At 33.5% G+C, this 18934-nt stretch overlaps 1 protein-coding gene across 3 annotated transcripts in view; it reads right to left on the bottom strand.

The window, feature by feature from the left end:
• The window catches only part of LOC134527737 (transcriptional adapter 1-like), a 140480-nt gene that overhangs the window by 85460 nt on the left and 36086 nt on the right, over positions 1–18934 (bottom strand). For all 3 annotated transcript variants that reach the window (XM_063360661.1, XM_063360663.1, XM_063360662.1), the window contains one exon: positions 15002–15196. In XM_063360661.1, the coding sequence (XP_063216731.1) occupies positions 15002–15196 (195 nt within the window). The remainder of the gene's footprint in view (positions 1–15001; positions 15197–18934) is intronic.

Genomic DNA, 18934 nt, shown 5'->3' with positions numbered 1-18934 from the left:
GTAATTTTTGTTTCAGTGTTATTTCACTATGCCACCAATTAAAAAAAAAGTAAAGCCTGGAAATATTATGAGAAAATTGATGACAAAACTGCAAAGTGCAAACTATGTCAAAAAACTATTTGAACGGCTGGAAACACTACAAATTTAATAGGGCACATAAAGAATGTTCACAAAGCTATTGACTTAGAACTAAAAAAAGGTAATAATATGCAAACAAAGATATGTTCAAATGTTTCAAGCCCAAGTGCTTGCACTAAACAGATGGACGCAGTTACTGATTGCGCCAGCACCAGCACAAGCACCCTAAATCCAAAGCCATCAACATCAAATGCTGCACCGACACCTGCAGCAGACCAGACTATGGACTCTGATTGCGACAAAGAGTTATCTTTAAAGCCTATTAAAGCTCAGGAGTCAATAAAGAACAGTTTCGAAGAAATTTACTCATACAAATTTGTTACTGGTGACAAAGTGAGAAAAATTAACAATGCTTTATTGTACATGATTTGTAAGGACAATCAACCTTTTTCTGAGGTAGAGAACCAAGGCTTTAAAAACTTGCTGAAAGTTATTGCTCCTCATTATGAAATACCTAGTATATATACTGTGACACGGTGGCTTGACGACAAGTATGATGTTCTGTCAACATTAATGAAATCAAAACTCTCCAGTGTTGAACACCTCACATTAACTAGTGATATATGGTCCGATGTGCAGATGCCCAGCTTTCTGGATGTCACAGCGCATTTTAGTCTAGGCACTGCATTTGAGTCAGTGACACTGGGAGTTTATCAACTCGATGAGACATACCTCGGAATATATAGCACAAATGCTCCTTAAAACCTGCAACGACTGGGGATTTGACACAGACAAAATCTCTGCAGTCGTTACTGATAACGCTGTGAATATGGTGAAAGCTGTGGAGTTAGCATTCGGGAAGAAAAAACATATTCTTTGTTTTACTCACACACTAAATTTAGTTGCACAAACGATTCTCAAAATTTCTGAATTAGAAATTATTTTGTCAAAAATAAAGACAATTGTTACTTTCTTCAAACAAAGCTGTGTAGCAAGTGATAAGTTGAGGAAGTTAGTGAACGCTGAAACAAAGTTGATACAAGATGTGCCAACAAGTTGGAACAGCACATATTATATGATCCAAAGATTTTTGGATCTTAAAAATGTTGTGAGTGAAATATTAATGTGCCATAAAGCAGCACTTCCAATGTTGACTGGTGCAGAATTAAACATAGCATCATCTCTTCTTAACATTCTACGTCCACTTGAAGCTGCAATTAAGGACATATCTGGAGATAAATAAATATTGTACCAGTAGTAAAGTCATCCCTTTAGTGCATTGCATGATTTCAAAACTCAAATTGCAATCTTCTGTGATTGATGAACCATTAGTGATTGAAAGAAATCAGCAAACGGATGGGCGCTATTGAACATGTATCATGTTTGGCTATCGCGAAAATATTGGACCCCCGGTTCAAAAAACTACATTTTGAAGACCCAGTGGCTTGTGCAAATGCAGTACAGAAGATCAAAGACATGATGAAGAGGGATCTCGTGGAAGAAAAGCAAACTGAAACTGATTCAGATAATTCTGACAAAACATCGGAGGATTTCAGTCTTTGGAGCGATCATCACAAATTAGTCCACCAAAACATGAAACTAAACAAGACAGAGCAGAGTGTTCCTGATGAACTGTCGCTCTACTTGAGGACCCCGGTTGGCCGGCTTAATGAAAATCCATTAGAAATATGGTCCGATTATAAACAACAGTTTCCAAAATTGTACAAAGTAGCTTATAAATATTTAACTTTGGTAGCTAGCTTAGTACCATTTGAAAGACTTTTTTTTTCGAAAGCTTCAATAGTTTTGAGTCAACAACGTAACAGAATACAAGGAAAACGGGTCGGTAATATCCTATTTATGCAAAGTTTGGAGAAAGAGTACTGGACTAATAAATTTCTAATTAGATAAGATTTCCAATAGTGCAGCTCTTTCAGAGAGACCCCTTTTCCTTGTATTATATCTGTTCGGAATTTTGTTGAAAAAGCGACATGTTTGATTAAACCTTATGTTCTACATGTACTGCAGGAAGATTATCTACATGAGCATGAGGATGGAAGTAAAGTTTTGTTTCCAGGATAACTTCTAGATCTTTTATATGATCCACACGTTTAATGCTATTTGATAATTGTTATTAGATAATTATTAGCTTTCCTTGTAAAAGTAATACAAAATATTTTGTCATAATTGAGATTCTGTTTTCAGAGCACCATGCCTGAACAGCTGAGATATCTTGTATGGCTATACAATTATCATGGGTGTTTATCTTTTTGTACAATTTAATGTCATCAGCATATAGTAGAATTTTTCAGTTTTTATTGATCTTTTAATGTAATTCATAAAGACATTAAATAGTAGTGGAGATAGATTACTGTCTTCAAGACAGTGTCTTGAGGGACACCTGACGTAATGTTACAGTACGATGATAATGCATTAGCAACTCTGACTGATAATTTATATTAGACAGATAGTTCGACAACCAGTCTAAGTACTGTTTGTCAATACCTAAAATGCATAATTGTTTTAAGAATAAGATTATGTTGGCATGTATGTATTAAATGCTTTGCTCATATCAAAAAAAGACAGCATCAGTTTGCTGACTGGATCTCGATGTTATTTTACTATAAAGATCATTTACATAAATAAATAAATTTGTGAGAGTGGATCTTCCAGATTCAAATCCATGTTGATTTTCAGTAATCTTATTTTTCAAATGAAAATTGATGTGTCTAAAAAATAATTTTTTAAAAATTTTTTTAAAAACTATATACTAAAGAAATAGGTCTGCAATTTGTTAAGATATGATTTTTCCCCCATTTTTAAATACTGATATCACAATTTTGTTTGCCATGTAGGTATAGGCAAAAGAGGCATTACTGAGGCTAGTGTTAATATATGTTAATAATTGAGTGTATATGTCACTATACATTCTTTAATTATTATGAAATTAAGGATACAGTTTGATCCAGTAGCTTTATTTGACTTGTTTCTTAATGACCCACCTAATCAAACTCTCCATAATCGGTGGCACAGATATGTTAATAACATTATTATAATTATCTCTAGCTGAAATTTTTAAGTCATCTGTTAGACAACAGCTTATTGTACTTATTTAAGTATTAATCAGAAAATGATTTTTTCTTGTTTTTATGTTATAAAAAAGTTTTTTAGTTAATCTCTTAATAGGTTTTTAATATTTTAGCTCGATGTCGGCGCACATGAATGTATACCTCTACCTCTCACCACTTTCTGGAAATTAACAAAGTAGTTATATTGAACTAAACTTCGTCTACGCGGCATGGGTTTATTAAACGTAAAAAACAAACAAAGTAAACGAAAGTCGTGGTGGTTGTGAGATAAAGGTATAATATTTGTAAACATTATTACGATTAATAATCACTATAAATTTCTATTCTAAAACATTTTGCGCCTTTATATAATAACATCTTGCCACATTGTGAAAACCAACATATACTACTATTGCTATTCATAGTTCATACTGATACGATAGCAGTATTATTATGCACTAGCTGCCCGACCCGGCTTCGCACGGCTATACTAATGGAAAAAAATTAAGCCACATCTCCCATTTACAGTAATGGTAAATAGAAAAAATTCAGTGAAAATTTATTACAATGCTGTATAATGTACCAGAGAGAAAATGAATAGCACCGATGGTTTCCCGACTCGTGCACGCAACGTACAACTGATGTACCCGTACTTCGCTACGGCAGTCTACAGGCAGATCACTCTTGCGCCCCTTATTATACATGCCCCTCCTTGTGGGTACACCACTTCCGCGCGATGCCCGTTGCCATGGACACGCAGAAAGCATGAACAATGCAAAATCCTATCCTAATGCAGACGAAGTACCCACTGTTGCCTGGTTTTAACCACCCATGGGATCTAATTTTCAGAAAATGTCATCCTGCATAACATAAGAAACATTACTGTGAAGTTTCAAGTCTGTAAAATATATATACTTGAAAAAATTAAACACAGAGAGAAGAAGAAAAACAATAGTTTAGGTTTGCAATTTAAAGTGATAAAAAGTATTTAAATACTAATTGAACTCTTATGAGGGTACTGATTGCTTCGTTGTTAATATCACACGGGTGTTTTTTACTTGTATGGGAAAATTAAGAATGATAAGGCATCTAGTGCATGGCAACAATGTTAATAGGCAATAGGAAATAAACTTCTAGCGCCTGCGGCATTGTCAACACACACTTTGTACATGTACTGCATGTTATATCTAACCCCCTCCAACACATTTGATTCTAAATTGGCCTTTAATAAGGATCCGTAATGTTATTGATAATATAATATAGCCTATATCGTTCCTCTATAAATGTACTATCCAACACTGAAAGAATTTTTCAAATCGGACCAGTGGTTCCTGAGATTAGCGCGTTCAAACAAACAAACAAACTCTTCAGCTTTATCTTATTAGTATAGATATGTACCTATTATGCATAAATACCTATTATGCTAATGAAAATATGAGGATTGTGCATGTGTTTGTGTGCCATTTACAATTCTTATTATGTCATATATGTGTATGGCGTACCGTTTTTCAGCATTCAGCTAGGCGTACACTCGTTTTTGCTTAACTTTGTGTGTGTATATATATATATATATATATATTATGTTTCGGCACACTGAACGCTGGTTTATTTTTAATATTTTCTGTTATGGGGTAATTTATTGTAATTTTTGTTTTTAAGTAAAGGTATGTTTTGTTTAAACCATTTGTATTGTAATTTATTATCACATAATTATGATCTAATTTAAGTGCATCAAGAATCAAAGAAAATAACTCTAAACAACTTTTATTATTTTAAAGTAGTGGTGCACCGATATGACTTTACGGATTACCGATTCAATTACTGATTATGAGAGCAATAATCGGCCGATACCGATTTAGTTACCGATTATAATGAACAAATTTTTTTAAGTGTAATAATGCACACAATATTTTTATTCCCATGTGAATTTAATGACAAGATTAGGTAAAATTGAGAATACCGTTATAATAACCGTATACATATATAAAATACACTATTAAGTCAATGCAAAGTGTAAATTAAATTAACTTCTATTTATATTTGTTATTGTAAACAACTTGAACTACAGTCTAATAATTGTAATTTACAAAGGGTAAGTTTTTATTCCGGGAAACTAGCAATATTATCGACTATCACATAAGGTTGCATATCATCACAAATCATTTCAACTATAACCTTTGTCAGTTCTAATGCTCTTGGGTCATTCACATCATACAGTATTTTCTTTTCCATGATGTCTGTTATTTTTGTTTGAGCCAATTTCATTACTTTTCTTGGAACCCCATCTGTATCACAATCATCTGTGGTTACATTAGCACAATTCACTAATTTATCAGGATGCATTTGCTTGATGGTGTTCCAGATTAGTAGTAGTACATCCCTGCTGATTGGTCAGTCCACTACCACAACCACGAGAAATTACTGTTTAATAATGTAAACATGTTGCTTTATTTTGTTCACTTGAGTTCATAGAAAAATGTTTGTATCGGGCATGGTATCAGGCCGATACATTAGTATCGGGTAACAAAAAATACAAACTGCCTTTTAAGCATTATCAATACATTATCAGCAATATTTTTCAACCAGTTGGTCCGATAAGAAATCACATGGGAGCTATGTTTGCTTACTAATAGATAGGGCCACCTGAAAGCGGTGAATAAAAATGAGGTATTTCGTCATTATAAACAGGTAAAAGCGGTATATAAATTCTTTAAAAAAACTGAAAAAGCGGTGTTAAAAATCGGCAAAAAAAATTACCGGCAAATAATATTATTATTTTTTTAAATTATTTTTCCATTGAATTTCCTATACAAATATGCATATATACACTTTATTAACTTTAGAATAACATATTAAAACTAATCAACTTAGCATATAATATATAATGCATTTATATTCAAGCCACTTAATGCATATACCTTGCAATAAATTTTAAAAATATATACATATATAGGTATATTTATATTTATAATTTATTTAAAATGTACAACAAGGTCCCTAGTATGCTTGAAATGGTTGGCCTGTAGTATCAGACTGCAGTTACAGGAATCAAGTCTTTTCGTAGCCACTCCACACTATATACAATACTTGTGCAATACTTGCACATCATAATTTTACTTCCTTCATCAAAAATAAAAAAGCCATCACTTTTAAATTCCTTTACACGTTTTTGGCATGTTGAACTAAACAACAAATAATTACTTCGAAGAAAAAGTTTTTTTTTTAATTTCAGGACATAATGTGATGCATTCATTGTGAATACTGAACGTTTCAAGAACGGCGCCATTTTGGAATAGTGGCGATATTGCCTTTTAAAAACATTGTGCTGTATTGGATGGATATCTTACAGTTCAAATAGAAACCACGAGCACAACCTGAAATCTTCCGAAGTTAAACGTTATCTTAGGTTAGGTTGGCGTTATTTAAAATACTTAATGACCGTAAAATAAAAATATTTTAATCCTTTAATTATGGTGGTTTTTTACTTTCGATCGGAAAACTTAGGAACTGTTCGGGTGAGCGGCTTTCTACATCTGGATAGACACATCTATGCATAGAAAGAGTCTGTGACTCTTTGGTCTAATTTGCAGTATCAACAAAGAAGATGGCGCGTGACTTCGTTAATAAAATATACTACCACGATCGTTTCGACGGATGGTTCTATTTAATTTTTTTCCGACAGCTTTATATATACGACAAGTTATCTGAGGTTAGAAAAAATATATTATAAATTGGTAACGTTGCTACGGGGAAAAAAATACTGTTTGGATTCCAATTCACATCCCTTACCGCATGAATTTATGAGAATACAAGTTTAATACTCTACTCACGTCAGATTTTTAAGGATTGTTGAAATTTCTTGCCGTGTTTACAGTTATAAAACGTTTTGCATTTTATTTTCGTAGTAAGGTGGTACAAGTTGGCACTGTCTCTGTCGTGTTGAACAAAGGAGTTAATAAATATTTTTTGCGTATTTCGCGTGTTTTATCGTGAATTGTCAAAAAAAGGCAAATTTCGTGGGACAATCAGATTTAATGAATATTTCACTTTTTCGTCGTTTTTTCGCGATCGCGAAAATTGCATGGCCCGACCATTGAATACCTCATGTTATCATTATCTTATCTTTATAGCCTGCCTGTCTGGTGCTCGCGCTGCACAACACAGCAGTAATAACAAACAAAAGCATCTGCTACCCGACACACCAATGATAATATCACCAGGTACGGCAATGCTGACGCATACAAGTTTCGACATCTCGCATCTGCACGGAGAAATTTACGACAATAACACGTGATACGATCAATATTGTTCCAGTTACGGTACTGCGACACCTCGTGAGTAAGCAAAGAACTATTCCGTGAACATTTTTGCATGCCAACAAAAACGTGTGGTGCGACTGATATGTTTCATTACACTGACATCTTTGCAATGCTTGAAAAACAAAAAAAAATACTGTTTTGTTTAAGTTATTATGGTTTCACGAGTGTTTAGTGTTTTCGACTAGTACCATTTTTAGGATTGCAATCACGTGTCTTGCGTTTTATTTTATTTAGCAGCTATGAGTTATTATTAACTGGTAAAAAAAAATGTCTAGTGTGTGGAAATACTTCTCTAAAGACTTGACAGACATAAGTAAACAAAATGCAACCACAGTGGTAAAATCGTGTCTCGGGGTGGTAAGGATAAAAGAAGTTTCACGACATCAAATCTTACATTATGTTTCGTTTGCATCTACCAGTCAGAGTATTCCTGAACAAAGTAGCAGTAGTAAACAACTTACCTTAATAGATACTTACAATAAAAATTGCAAGTATGAGAAAAATGACAAACGGGTGAAATAAATAAGCAGGGCAATTGCAGAAATCTTTGCTTGAACAAACTACCATTTAGATTTGTGGAAAGTGAGGGTTTTAAAGTGTTGATGAACAAGATATGTCCAAAATATGACATTCCAGGTAGAAATTTTTTTGCCAATTCTTTGATACCTGAAATGTACGAAGAAGCGAAAGCAAAAATAAGTGAGGTTTTGACTAGAGCAGATGAAGTATGCATCACCTCAGACCTATGGACATCTGTAGGAAATAGGGATTACATCTCCATTACTGCACACTTCCATGACCCTGACTTCAAAAAGTATCATTTGCTCTTGGAAGTGATGCCATTTGAAGGTGCTACACACAGTGCCCAACTGATATTTGAGAACATGAAAACTGTTTTTGCACAGTGGAATATCTCAACTAAGGTGAAAGCAGTAGTCACTTACAATGCTGCGAACATGGTTGCAGCAGTAGCAAAACTCAGTGTTGTGCATGTGGGTTGTTCAGCTCATTCAATCCAGCTGGTAAGTTAACTATTAGGTATGTTACTAAATTTATTGTAGAGATTTCCTATCAATCTGCTGAACTTAATTTTTGAAACTTAATGGATCAGTTTCATGATTTTATGTAGGCCTATTTACCATTTATTTTTGTTTTAGGTTGTTAATCAAGCAGTTTTGAACCATCCAAATGTACGAAAGCTTCTCAAAATGGCAAGACAACTTGTTGGGTTTTTTTAAGCAGTCAACATCTGGAATGGAGGCTTTGAATTCAGCGCAGTTATCATTGGGTAAAAAAAAAATGCTTATTACAAGATGAACCAACAGATGGGATTCAGCATTTCTTATGCTACAGCAGCTTGTTGAGCAGAAAGATGTAGTTGCAGGTTAGTGTTTTTTCATTTCATTTTATTCTATCCCATTTTTCCATATTTACAAAATGCTTAAACAAGCCCTAAATGTACCTTTTCGTAAGATAACTTTTTTTATTGTTTCAGTTGTAGCAAATAAATTCCAACAAGTTACAAACTTGCAACCATCAGACTGGGTCTTGGCTGGCAATGTCCTAACAATTCTATCTCATTTTGCTCAGTTCACAAATGAGATCAGTAAACGAGACACATCTATAGCTGATATTTGGCCTTTGATTCATGGCCTCAAATCAGTTTTACTTAACTTGCAAGAAGAACTGGAAACCAGAATGTGACAGGTTTATTGAATGACCTACATTCAGAGAGCTGGTAAGACGGTTTCCACTTTTTGACTCCAAGGCTAATATTTTAGCAACAGTGCTGGATGATAGGTACAAATCCAGTTTCTTCGATGATGATGATGATATTGACAACACTTTGAGAAAGTGCAGAGAACAGTTTTCCGAAGAAATTTCTCTCATTGAACCTGCTGCTAGTTCCACGAATAATCAAAGCTATGATGATGATGATGATGATGATGATGATGATGATGATGATGATGATGATGATGATGATGATAGCAACAATGAATGTGAAAAAATAACAGAAAATCATCAACTCTCTCTTTTGCAGGTTGGTAAAATAAATTATAATGGTTCAGAAAGTTTAGTAAAAATTTCTTGTATAAGAGTCAATGTTTAATGTCCATTGCTTTATTTTCTAGGTAACCAAAAGACTGATAAGTCAGAAGGCCAAAAACAAGATTCGCAGTTAGTGAAACCAGTGTTGAGAGTGAACTGAATGACTATCTTAGCAAGTCTCCTGTCAGCTATGATACATCCCCGGCTAGTTTCTGGGGTTCTTCATCATACAAGAATCTCAAGAGATTGGCCAAATTCTGGCTTGCTGTACCAGCTGGTTCAGTCTTCTCTGAACAAGTCTTTTCGCAAACTGCACTTATTGTTACAGATCACCGCAGTCTATTGCTTCCTGAACATGTAAACCAATTAGTGTTTTGAAACAAAATTTGCACTATCTTAAGTAAATGAATGTGTGTATAAAATGGGCATCAGCTTTACTTTAGCTTGCCATCTTTCTAATACTGTGCAAACCTATTTCAATTATTACTTTGTTATTTTTAATAGTGTAGTAAAAATAAAAGTATTTTTTAAATTTTGATTCATTTTTTTATTTTTTTTACATTACTGCACAACAGTATTGGCATGTAAAAATATAAAATAATAATTAAAAAAAACACTGGTATCGGAGTATCGGAATGGTATCGGCAATGGTATCGGTATCAGTATCCGAAAATATGGTATCAGAACAACTCTATAGAGAACCAACACAAACTCAAGATTCATCATTTGAAAGCAGAAAAGGCTAGGTTACAGTTAAAAGAGGATTGTAAAAATGTTCAAAGAATCGACAGTCATACTAATGTTTTCTCCCTTGATCTCCAGCAAGTATTTTCATTACCCACGTTAACACATAGCAATAAGTACTATCTGTGTCAGTTGTCTACCTACAATTAAGGTGCTCATTTTCATAGTGAACTATCTATGATGACATTGTGGCATGAAGGCCAATCTTGCAGAGGAGGCAATGAGGTAGCCTCACGTCTATTTAAAGTATTGAAAGAAGTCACCCCAACTCATTCACTGATTGCCTGGAGCGATAACTGCGCTGGGCAAAATAAAAACCAGATGTTACTTTTCTAGAAGATATACCTTACAGCAGTTCAAGTCTACAGGGAAATAGATCACAAGTTTCTTGTAGCAGGGCATACCTTCTTAGACTGCGACCGAGATTTTGGGGTCATAACTTTGGAAATATTGAGCTTTTTGGTGTTCAGGAATTTTTCACAACATTCTTTAATGTTAAAAAAGTCATTCTCATCCATCATGTTGACAACAAAGGGATTTTTTTCATGAAGTTATCTGGATAAAAATGATTGCTTCAAAACCGGAAAAAATCAAGGTGAAAAAAACATTCAACGAGATTGAACCATGGACCACAGTCAACATCTTTAAACCCGGCGTTAAGGTTGAGGACATCAAGAACGTAAACCTTCCAAGACTTGAGTGCATTTCCCAAATCTCACAAGCAAAGAAGACCGATCAAAAGACTATGATTCCATACCTTAAAGAACAAAAACACAAAGAGTTCTATGAGCAGTTGACATCCTAAGTGTACTCTGAAAAGACTGAAAGAAAAAAAAAATTTGATTTTAAGTTGTTCTTTTACTTAATGACTTCTGTATTGATTGTAGTAATAAACACTGTAAATCAATTTTGGCCTACTTCTTTACCCTCACTCAATAAAGCCTAGTTTGTATTTTAGAACCTAAACAATGTAAAATTTGTTTTGGTACATAAATACACTTTTATATAATTTTGGTATGAACAAAACAAAGCCTTTTTTATTGTATTAATTGAGGTAAAATACAATATTTCAATTTTCGGCACTTACATAATCAAAAAATACATATGGCAAAGTCATTACTTACATTTGATAAAATGGACATTGATCTGTTTTGATTTACTGACTTTAAATATATAAAACTAATAATTGGATTACATTTTAATAAAGATATTACTTTTAGAATTACTATTAGGTTGGTTTTATATAATTTTTTTCAATTTAAAGTTTTTATGACTAAAAAAGGTCACATTCAGAATAAAAACCTCATTATCTCAAAACTTTGAAAATGGCACTTAGCACATTATTTACTTCATGTCTTCAAATAATTATGTAATACTGTAATACTCACAAATTTGGTTTTTCGTATCAAATATAAATGGTGGTCTGAAAATGTGTTAGTTTCTATTTTTCCTATACTTAATTATTACCCCCTAGTTAACCTTAAAATTTATTTCTTTTGTTTAATTTTGTGAGCTGGTTGTCCAGTCGGCCTACCTTTGTACCTAACTACTTTTCCACCTTAAGGTAGGACACCATTGAGCCTAAGGTTCAGGGCAACTTCCACTTGACACATCAATATGTAATTTTCTTCAAATTATATGTTAAACGTATTTCTCACTCAAAATCTCAGGGGGGGCAACTGCCCCTACTGGCCCCCTTGACGGCGCCCCTGAAGCTGATGCTATACTAAATTGAATAGTGAATTGACTGCCCGTATTACAGTATTAGATTGGAAAATTATTTAATTTATTGAAACGCCAGATGGTGTTAAATTTCATTCAAGTTACTAAAACTGAGTCGGACGATCATACATACCAATACCAATTATTTTGCCGTTCGAAAATTTTATTTATACATAGTCTCCTATGTCCTTTACTACACCCTTGAAAATATGCGCACAAAATTTCATGATGATCAGTTGAGTACTAGTTTCCACGTGAAAGCATAACAAACAAACTCACATTCACTTTTATAATATTAGTAAGGATGTTATGGACAGTTATGACAGCAAATAAAAACTAAATTTTCGTGGGTTTTAGTAGCTATAGGTAGAGTCCCGTAAAAATGGTTTTATTTTTCCTTAAATTTCGTTTTGAAAAAATCAAATTTCGGTTTTATTTCGCTGTTTTGGTTTTTCATGTTTAGTTTAACTTTTGAGAATGGTTTTATGACCTACAAGTTTTGCTTGGCTAAATAATAGTGGCACGGCGTATACTCGTATACTGCACTCTAAAGTAAACACTATTGGCAAATAAAAATTGTAGGCTTGAAACAGCTCGGCACGGCCCGGTGCCGCCTAGCGCGCTGCCTCGGCACGGCCCGGTGTCGCCTAGCGCGCTGCCTCGGCACGGCCCGGTGTCGCCTAGCGCGCTGCCTCGGCACGGCATGTCTCAACTTAGTATTCTTTTAATATTTCTTGCTGCTGTTCTTTGTCCCGTTGACGCCGTATTCACTTGCTCTGCGGTCGTATTGCATTTTCTGAGAAGTGTAGTTACGGCAGTTAAAGGTCACTGATTTTGCTTATCAATCGGCGTAGTGCCATGTGTTCATGTTTACGAGTAGTAGAGGTGTAAAAGTAACGAAAAAAAGTGTACCCGTATGTATTCGTTGCTATAACAATTAGTACTCGTTACTATCGTGTCGCTACGTTACTCGTTACTTCTGATACCGCATAACATGCAATGTTATGTTGCAGCAACGAATCGAGTCGTATTGCGTACGCGTACAGTATGATGTCACGTAAATAATAATAAATAGAATATAAACAATTAACAATATTTGATAATTAACAGTTTTTGTTAACCAAGAAACAATTAAATCTCATTAGAGCGGTTTTATTATATTATCTCTTTTAAGATAAAAACAACAAAAAACGTGAAAATACGCGATAATAAATAACAAAAACATACATATTTCTAATTTGTAAAAAATACTTTCTTATAAACAGTAAAAAACTTGGACGACAAATTTCCATATTATACTTAATAAACAAACATCGTTCTTTGTAACGTAAATTCATCGAATATGCGCGCGCATGCGTAAAACATACGAAAAATGCGAGTAACGAAATCCAGCCGTGTGTAACGTTTCGTTACTCGATACTAGATGGCGCACCCGTTACTCAGTCAGTACCGAATACATACGGTTTGCTACACCTACAGCTCTAACGAGTAGGTTGCCAAGCCAGTCAAACGTAGTTGAAAGCATGAGGTTGTTAACTGTTCAACATGAAAGGAAGAATTAAAATTTTATATTTCTCTACAAGATTAATGTGTAAATACAGCGGGTTGAAAATCATGGCAGCTATATTGTGTTGAAAACATCGCCGGTATTTTTTATTAACTTTGTGTTGATGCTCAGGTACATTTTTCTCTTTTTAATTAGTTTATGATTGCAATTACTGCTTTCGTTTCAAATTGTAATGATTACGTGACGGGAATACTGTAAATCATTATTTACTTTCATTACTACAAAGCGGCCATGTTGAAACTTAGAAAAATGGCAATGTGCCGTCAACGTCGTGTTTACTTGTTTTTCGCGATGTCTTGCATGGGTGGTCTAATTCATTATTATCAGTTTTATTTCTCGATGCTGTGCGATTTCGGTGTTTTGTCGCGAATTAAGGTAAATTGTGGTGTTATTTCGCGATATCGCGATTCGCGAAATTTCCGTGTCTCTAGCTATAGGTAACGAATATTTTGAAAAATTATTTGATTTGAAATGTGAATTGAATGTACAATTAGTTTACTCAAATTTAATTTTCAAGTACTCACAGACCCCTAGTCAGCTCCTGTTGTTTCCATCAACTCTGCTAATAGGTCTAGTATATACAGGGACATATAAGAGAGACAGGGTACAGGACAGCCTGCCCCAGGCACCGGGTTAGAGGGGCGCAGAATGGAATAACAAATGTTTTGTTTACTACAGAAAATATAAAATAAAAAGTGAACAGAAACAATAACTAAACATTATCTATTTTATTTTGATTTTACTCATTATTAGGAACAAGATAATATGGTGAATTACAATAAAACTGAAAGAACACCGAAAAGGTTTTCAACGCACCATTAAATACTGAAATGCAAGGTAATACAACTTGATGGAAATTCAACCAAATTCAAGAAATTTACTTAACTTAAATCACTAAAACTTTAATTACAATATATTAATAGTGTCAGCAAGATATTTTACCAAAACGTATCTAAATAGTTTTTGAAAAATTAATTTTACTAAGTCTGATCTCGCATCAGTAATTCTGATGTCTGAATTTTCCAAACACAAAATTACTTGCAGATTTATTTTTATTTAAAATAGTTCTATTCAAGACATACATATTACAAATTATTTAACTGTAAAAAGTGAACCATGTATTAGTCAAAATCACAATATTTAGTTGAAATTAGTATTAAGAAATATGAGTATATTATTTGTTGGAAAACACACTTATCTTTATAAAGAAAATGAATTTATAAAAATAAAAACATTAACATCTAAATATGTTCAAATATGAAATTGCTTAAAACATAAAACTATATAATCTACCGCCTTCTCATTATTAATCATATTTGATATTCTGTATAAGTTTAACTTAAAATTTTACACATAATTTGTTGTAAATAGCGGGGAGGAGAAAATATATTTAATTTTTAATGTTTTTCACGGTAGTGTCAATTCACGAATGGCAAGCGTGACCTACTCCTCACCTCCATGGCGAGCATGACGTACTCCTCTGCAGGCTCGGCGACCCCCATGAGGCCGTGCTCCCATGCCGTGACAAGCATCCGCCCACAAACCAGCGCCTGGTCCGGCAGAGAGCGGGAGCAGCGGTGCTCCGTCAAGGCTGTCAGGTCAGGCGGCGGCGAAGCAGGGGCTGCACAGTGCTCCGCGACGCTCGCCGGCTGCGGCAGAGACCACCCCGGTCCACAATTACCACTTACTTACACCACTTTCACCCACTATGCTGAAATTTTTGTATTTCATTAATTGAAGATATTAATGAAGGAATATTGAGAAACTGTCCATAGGTTGGGTTGGATTAGAGTGGTTTTAGAGTTGGAATAGAGTCTGACTGAATTTGGTTAGTGTTGCTTTTGAACTTTGATTTGAGTTTCATTTGAGTTGTTCAAGTATGGTTTGTGTCATGTTCAAGTTGGATTGAGTGAAGTATAGGTTGTGTTTAGTTGTGTATGAGGAACAGGAAACCAATTCACAACATACCATAATGTTGGAACCCATTGTAATGTCAATTATGGTATATATTTTTCTAAAATACTGTACCAAAACCAGTTCACAAATATAACATAGTTTATGCTATCCACAATATATGCTGCAATGTTGAGGCCTCAATTCTTAACATAATAGGTTTTTGCAGATGCTGAGATACTTCCCAGTGGTAAGGGGCACTTAGAATGCCTCAAATTTTGTGCAGAAGTTGAGGGTGTTGGGACCACCCTTTTTCTTTGACACTTTTAGTAAATTTTACAATGTTTTTCTGAGCAGAGTTACTTTTGGGGTGGTTACAATACCACAAATTTTGTCTAGTCTGGTTAAGTTAGATTTCACCTGACATGACCTGACTAATAGAAACAATTATTATTTACTGTGCATTAACAGGAAAAATTACATTTTATTTTATGTAATGGTAGTGGAAGATAGGAGAATGATGAATGTGGAAAAAGAAAGGTGGGAGGCAATTTATTTACTTAAGAATCAGTGCATCGATGAGGAAAATGAAAAACATAAAAAGCAAAATAATATTTACATCAGTTCTGACCATTTGTAAACCTGCGAAACAGCAAAAGTAATTGTCTTCAAGGTATGGGGGTCAGCACAACGTTTGAAACATCTGCATTACAGTTTGCTCCACAAATGTAGCATATTTTTAGTGACACTGTCCTTAGTGTTCATGCGGAACAAAATCATTGTTAATGTAGATATACATATAGTATGTTAGAAGTTGTTAGATATTTGTATAATGATTAGGGATGGTGATTTTTCTTTCTCGCGAAATAGATGCGAAAATATGCTAAATTATATTTTTTCAGCTATAAAATGTGAAATCTAGACTATTCCGAGATAAATGCGAAATCAAGGTAAAAAACGTATATTCGTATTCACTCTACACAATTTATTTACAGATTGTATTTCGTTTCAGTTCAGTATCAAAAGAAACCATCATTTTATGGCGTATTCAGCACAAGTATCTTATTGTCACGTCATTCACAACACTATTGTTCGTAAATATTGAATGAAAAATGGCCATCCGTGACTCTGCTTATATAATAGTCTACCTCGGCATGTTAAAAATATTAATAATAAAAAATTGTTTGCAATAGAGTTAAAAAAAATAGCTGAAAAACAGTTTTTTTATTCTTTCAAAGATGTAGAAGACTATATAAAAATAAAAAATAATAGCAAAGATTTTATAGGGTAAATTCAATCCCACTTGTAATGTATGTTAACTAATAAGTAAAATGTAATTGTATATTATTATTATATTTTTTTTATGTGAAATTGTATGTTTTTGTTTTTTGTGAAATTATATATTTTGTGCTTTTGTTTTTTGTGAAATTGTATATATTTTTCTTTTTTTTGTGAAACTTTATATGTATATATATATTATTTTTTTTTTTTCCTATATGTACTTGACATGTATCATACCCCAGAAATGGGGTCAAAGGATATGAAAATAAATAAATAAATAAATAAAATAAACAAAGCAAGGAACAACTAGCTGGAAGAGTGTCCGTCATCTTGCAGAGTACAAGTTTTTAGGCCACTATATTGCGACATCTCTGCTTCGCCGCGCCCATTTTCTGTCTGTGTTTCACGTGAAAGCCGCGTTCTTGTGTAGTCTGTGGAAGGTGGTGTGTTTACAAATACGTGCATACTCGTGAATGTGTTGTATACTGTTATTTCTCGTGGTAAAAATGGGACGAAACGTAATTTCCATTCGCGATCGCATAAATGAATACAAAAGTGAACAGTTCTACAAAAGTGATACGAATATTTTAATGTGCAATTGATGTAATCGCCATCTGGAGTGGAAAAAAAAAAAAGATGTACTTGAAAAGCACATTAAAACTGAGGGACATCAGGCTGCAAAAAAAAAAAAAGATTTACCGAGAAATCAGATTAAGAAAAAAAGTCGGTAAAACGGCAAGCAACGATTTCTGGCATGATCAAAAACCAAAAGAAAGTGAAAATTGAAAAAACAAAAAAAAAAAAAAATTGAAAAAACCAGTTTCAATAACATTATTTGTGCACTCTACATCAACTATGGCCATGAACACGGATAAAAAATATTTATTGTAAATTTAAGTATTCAATTTATTGCACTCATAAGTGCTAAAAAGTTGTTTGGAAACCTGCCATGATAGGCTATCTTTGTAGTTGTGCTAGATCTTAATTTATGTGGTTGTTAATAATATATATGTGTATTATTTAATGCTTTTTAAAAATATACTTTTCTTCGGTAATGTAAAATGAGAGAATTGGCTAAATCTTGTTTTTATAAATGCTACAAAATGCTAAATTTTATTATTTTAAATGCTATAAATCACCATCTCTAATAATGATACATAATTTTTAAATTTTGTCTTTGGAATCGCAGTCAAAATTTTACTTGTAAATTTTTTTTTTTTTTTTTTTTTTCACATTTATTATTTACAGTGAAACAACTGATTTGTTTCGAAAACTTGAATGTGGAATGTTTCGTCATGTAACAAAAGATTTTAAATAAGCCCAGAAGCAGACAGAACATATTTTGGCAGAATGAATAAGTCATAAATTTGCTGACAGGTAATTTACAGCAAGAAATACGTGTCATAACTGAAGAAGAAATAGGTGTCAAGACTGAAGTTATAAGTATTTTTTAAAGACATATTTGATTATTATATGAAATAACAATCTGCATCCTGGTATCATTCTATGTATGTAACAAGTCAACCATACCATCACTGGATGGTTTATAAAATCCTCAGTTACTGTTATTCTTTTTTTTATAAAAGTCACATAACAGTTTGCCCTGCAAGTAACATGATTTTTTAAGATACGTATTTGCAAACTAAACACTAATAAAAATTCTATTTTAACCCAAAAAAATCTGACTCAGTAATGTGGCGGTACCATACAGTCCCCCATATACCCACCAGTCCCCACACCCGATTAAAATATTAAATTTAATATTCAAAGTACCCGCAAAATAAAAAAACTAGAGGGAAAACTGAAAAGGCTATCAAAAAGTGCAGCAAAATACAAAGCAAAATACTACAGACTACGTAAACAAAAGGAGAATAATGAGAGTCCACAAACTGAAGTTAGAGAATTTCTGAGTGGCGAGAAAGTCTCTCCTAAGGTAGTGAAACGCTTGCAGTTTGGAGAGGCACTCACTACACAGATAGCTTACAGCTATAAAGAACACAAAGAGTCAAAAGCTCGTCAGATTTTTGCTAGAGTTCTAAGTGGAAAAATTATTAAAAAATACAGGTTCCTTTCTCACACCCAGCAGTTTCTCTCACGGAAGCGACCAAAAAGAATACAGGGAAAACAATTACGGATGTTTTTGTAAAGAGGAAGTATGAAACTAAAATTTCATTGCATGTGAAAAACGATGTTATTGCTTTTTTTGAGAGAGA

Source organism: Bacillus rossius, chromosome 1 (genome assembly GCF_032445375.1).
Source record: "Bacillus rossius redtenbacheri isolate Brsri chromosome 1, Brsri_v3, whole genome shotgun sequence".
NCBI lineage: Eukaryota > Metazoa > Arthropoda > Insecta > Phasmatodea > Bacillidae > Bacillus > Bacillus rossius.
The sequence above is the reverse complement of the archived record's forward strand: the minus strand, read 5'-3'. Positions and strand labels throughout refer to the sequence as shown.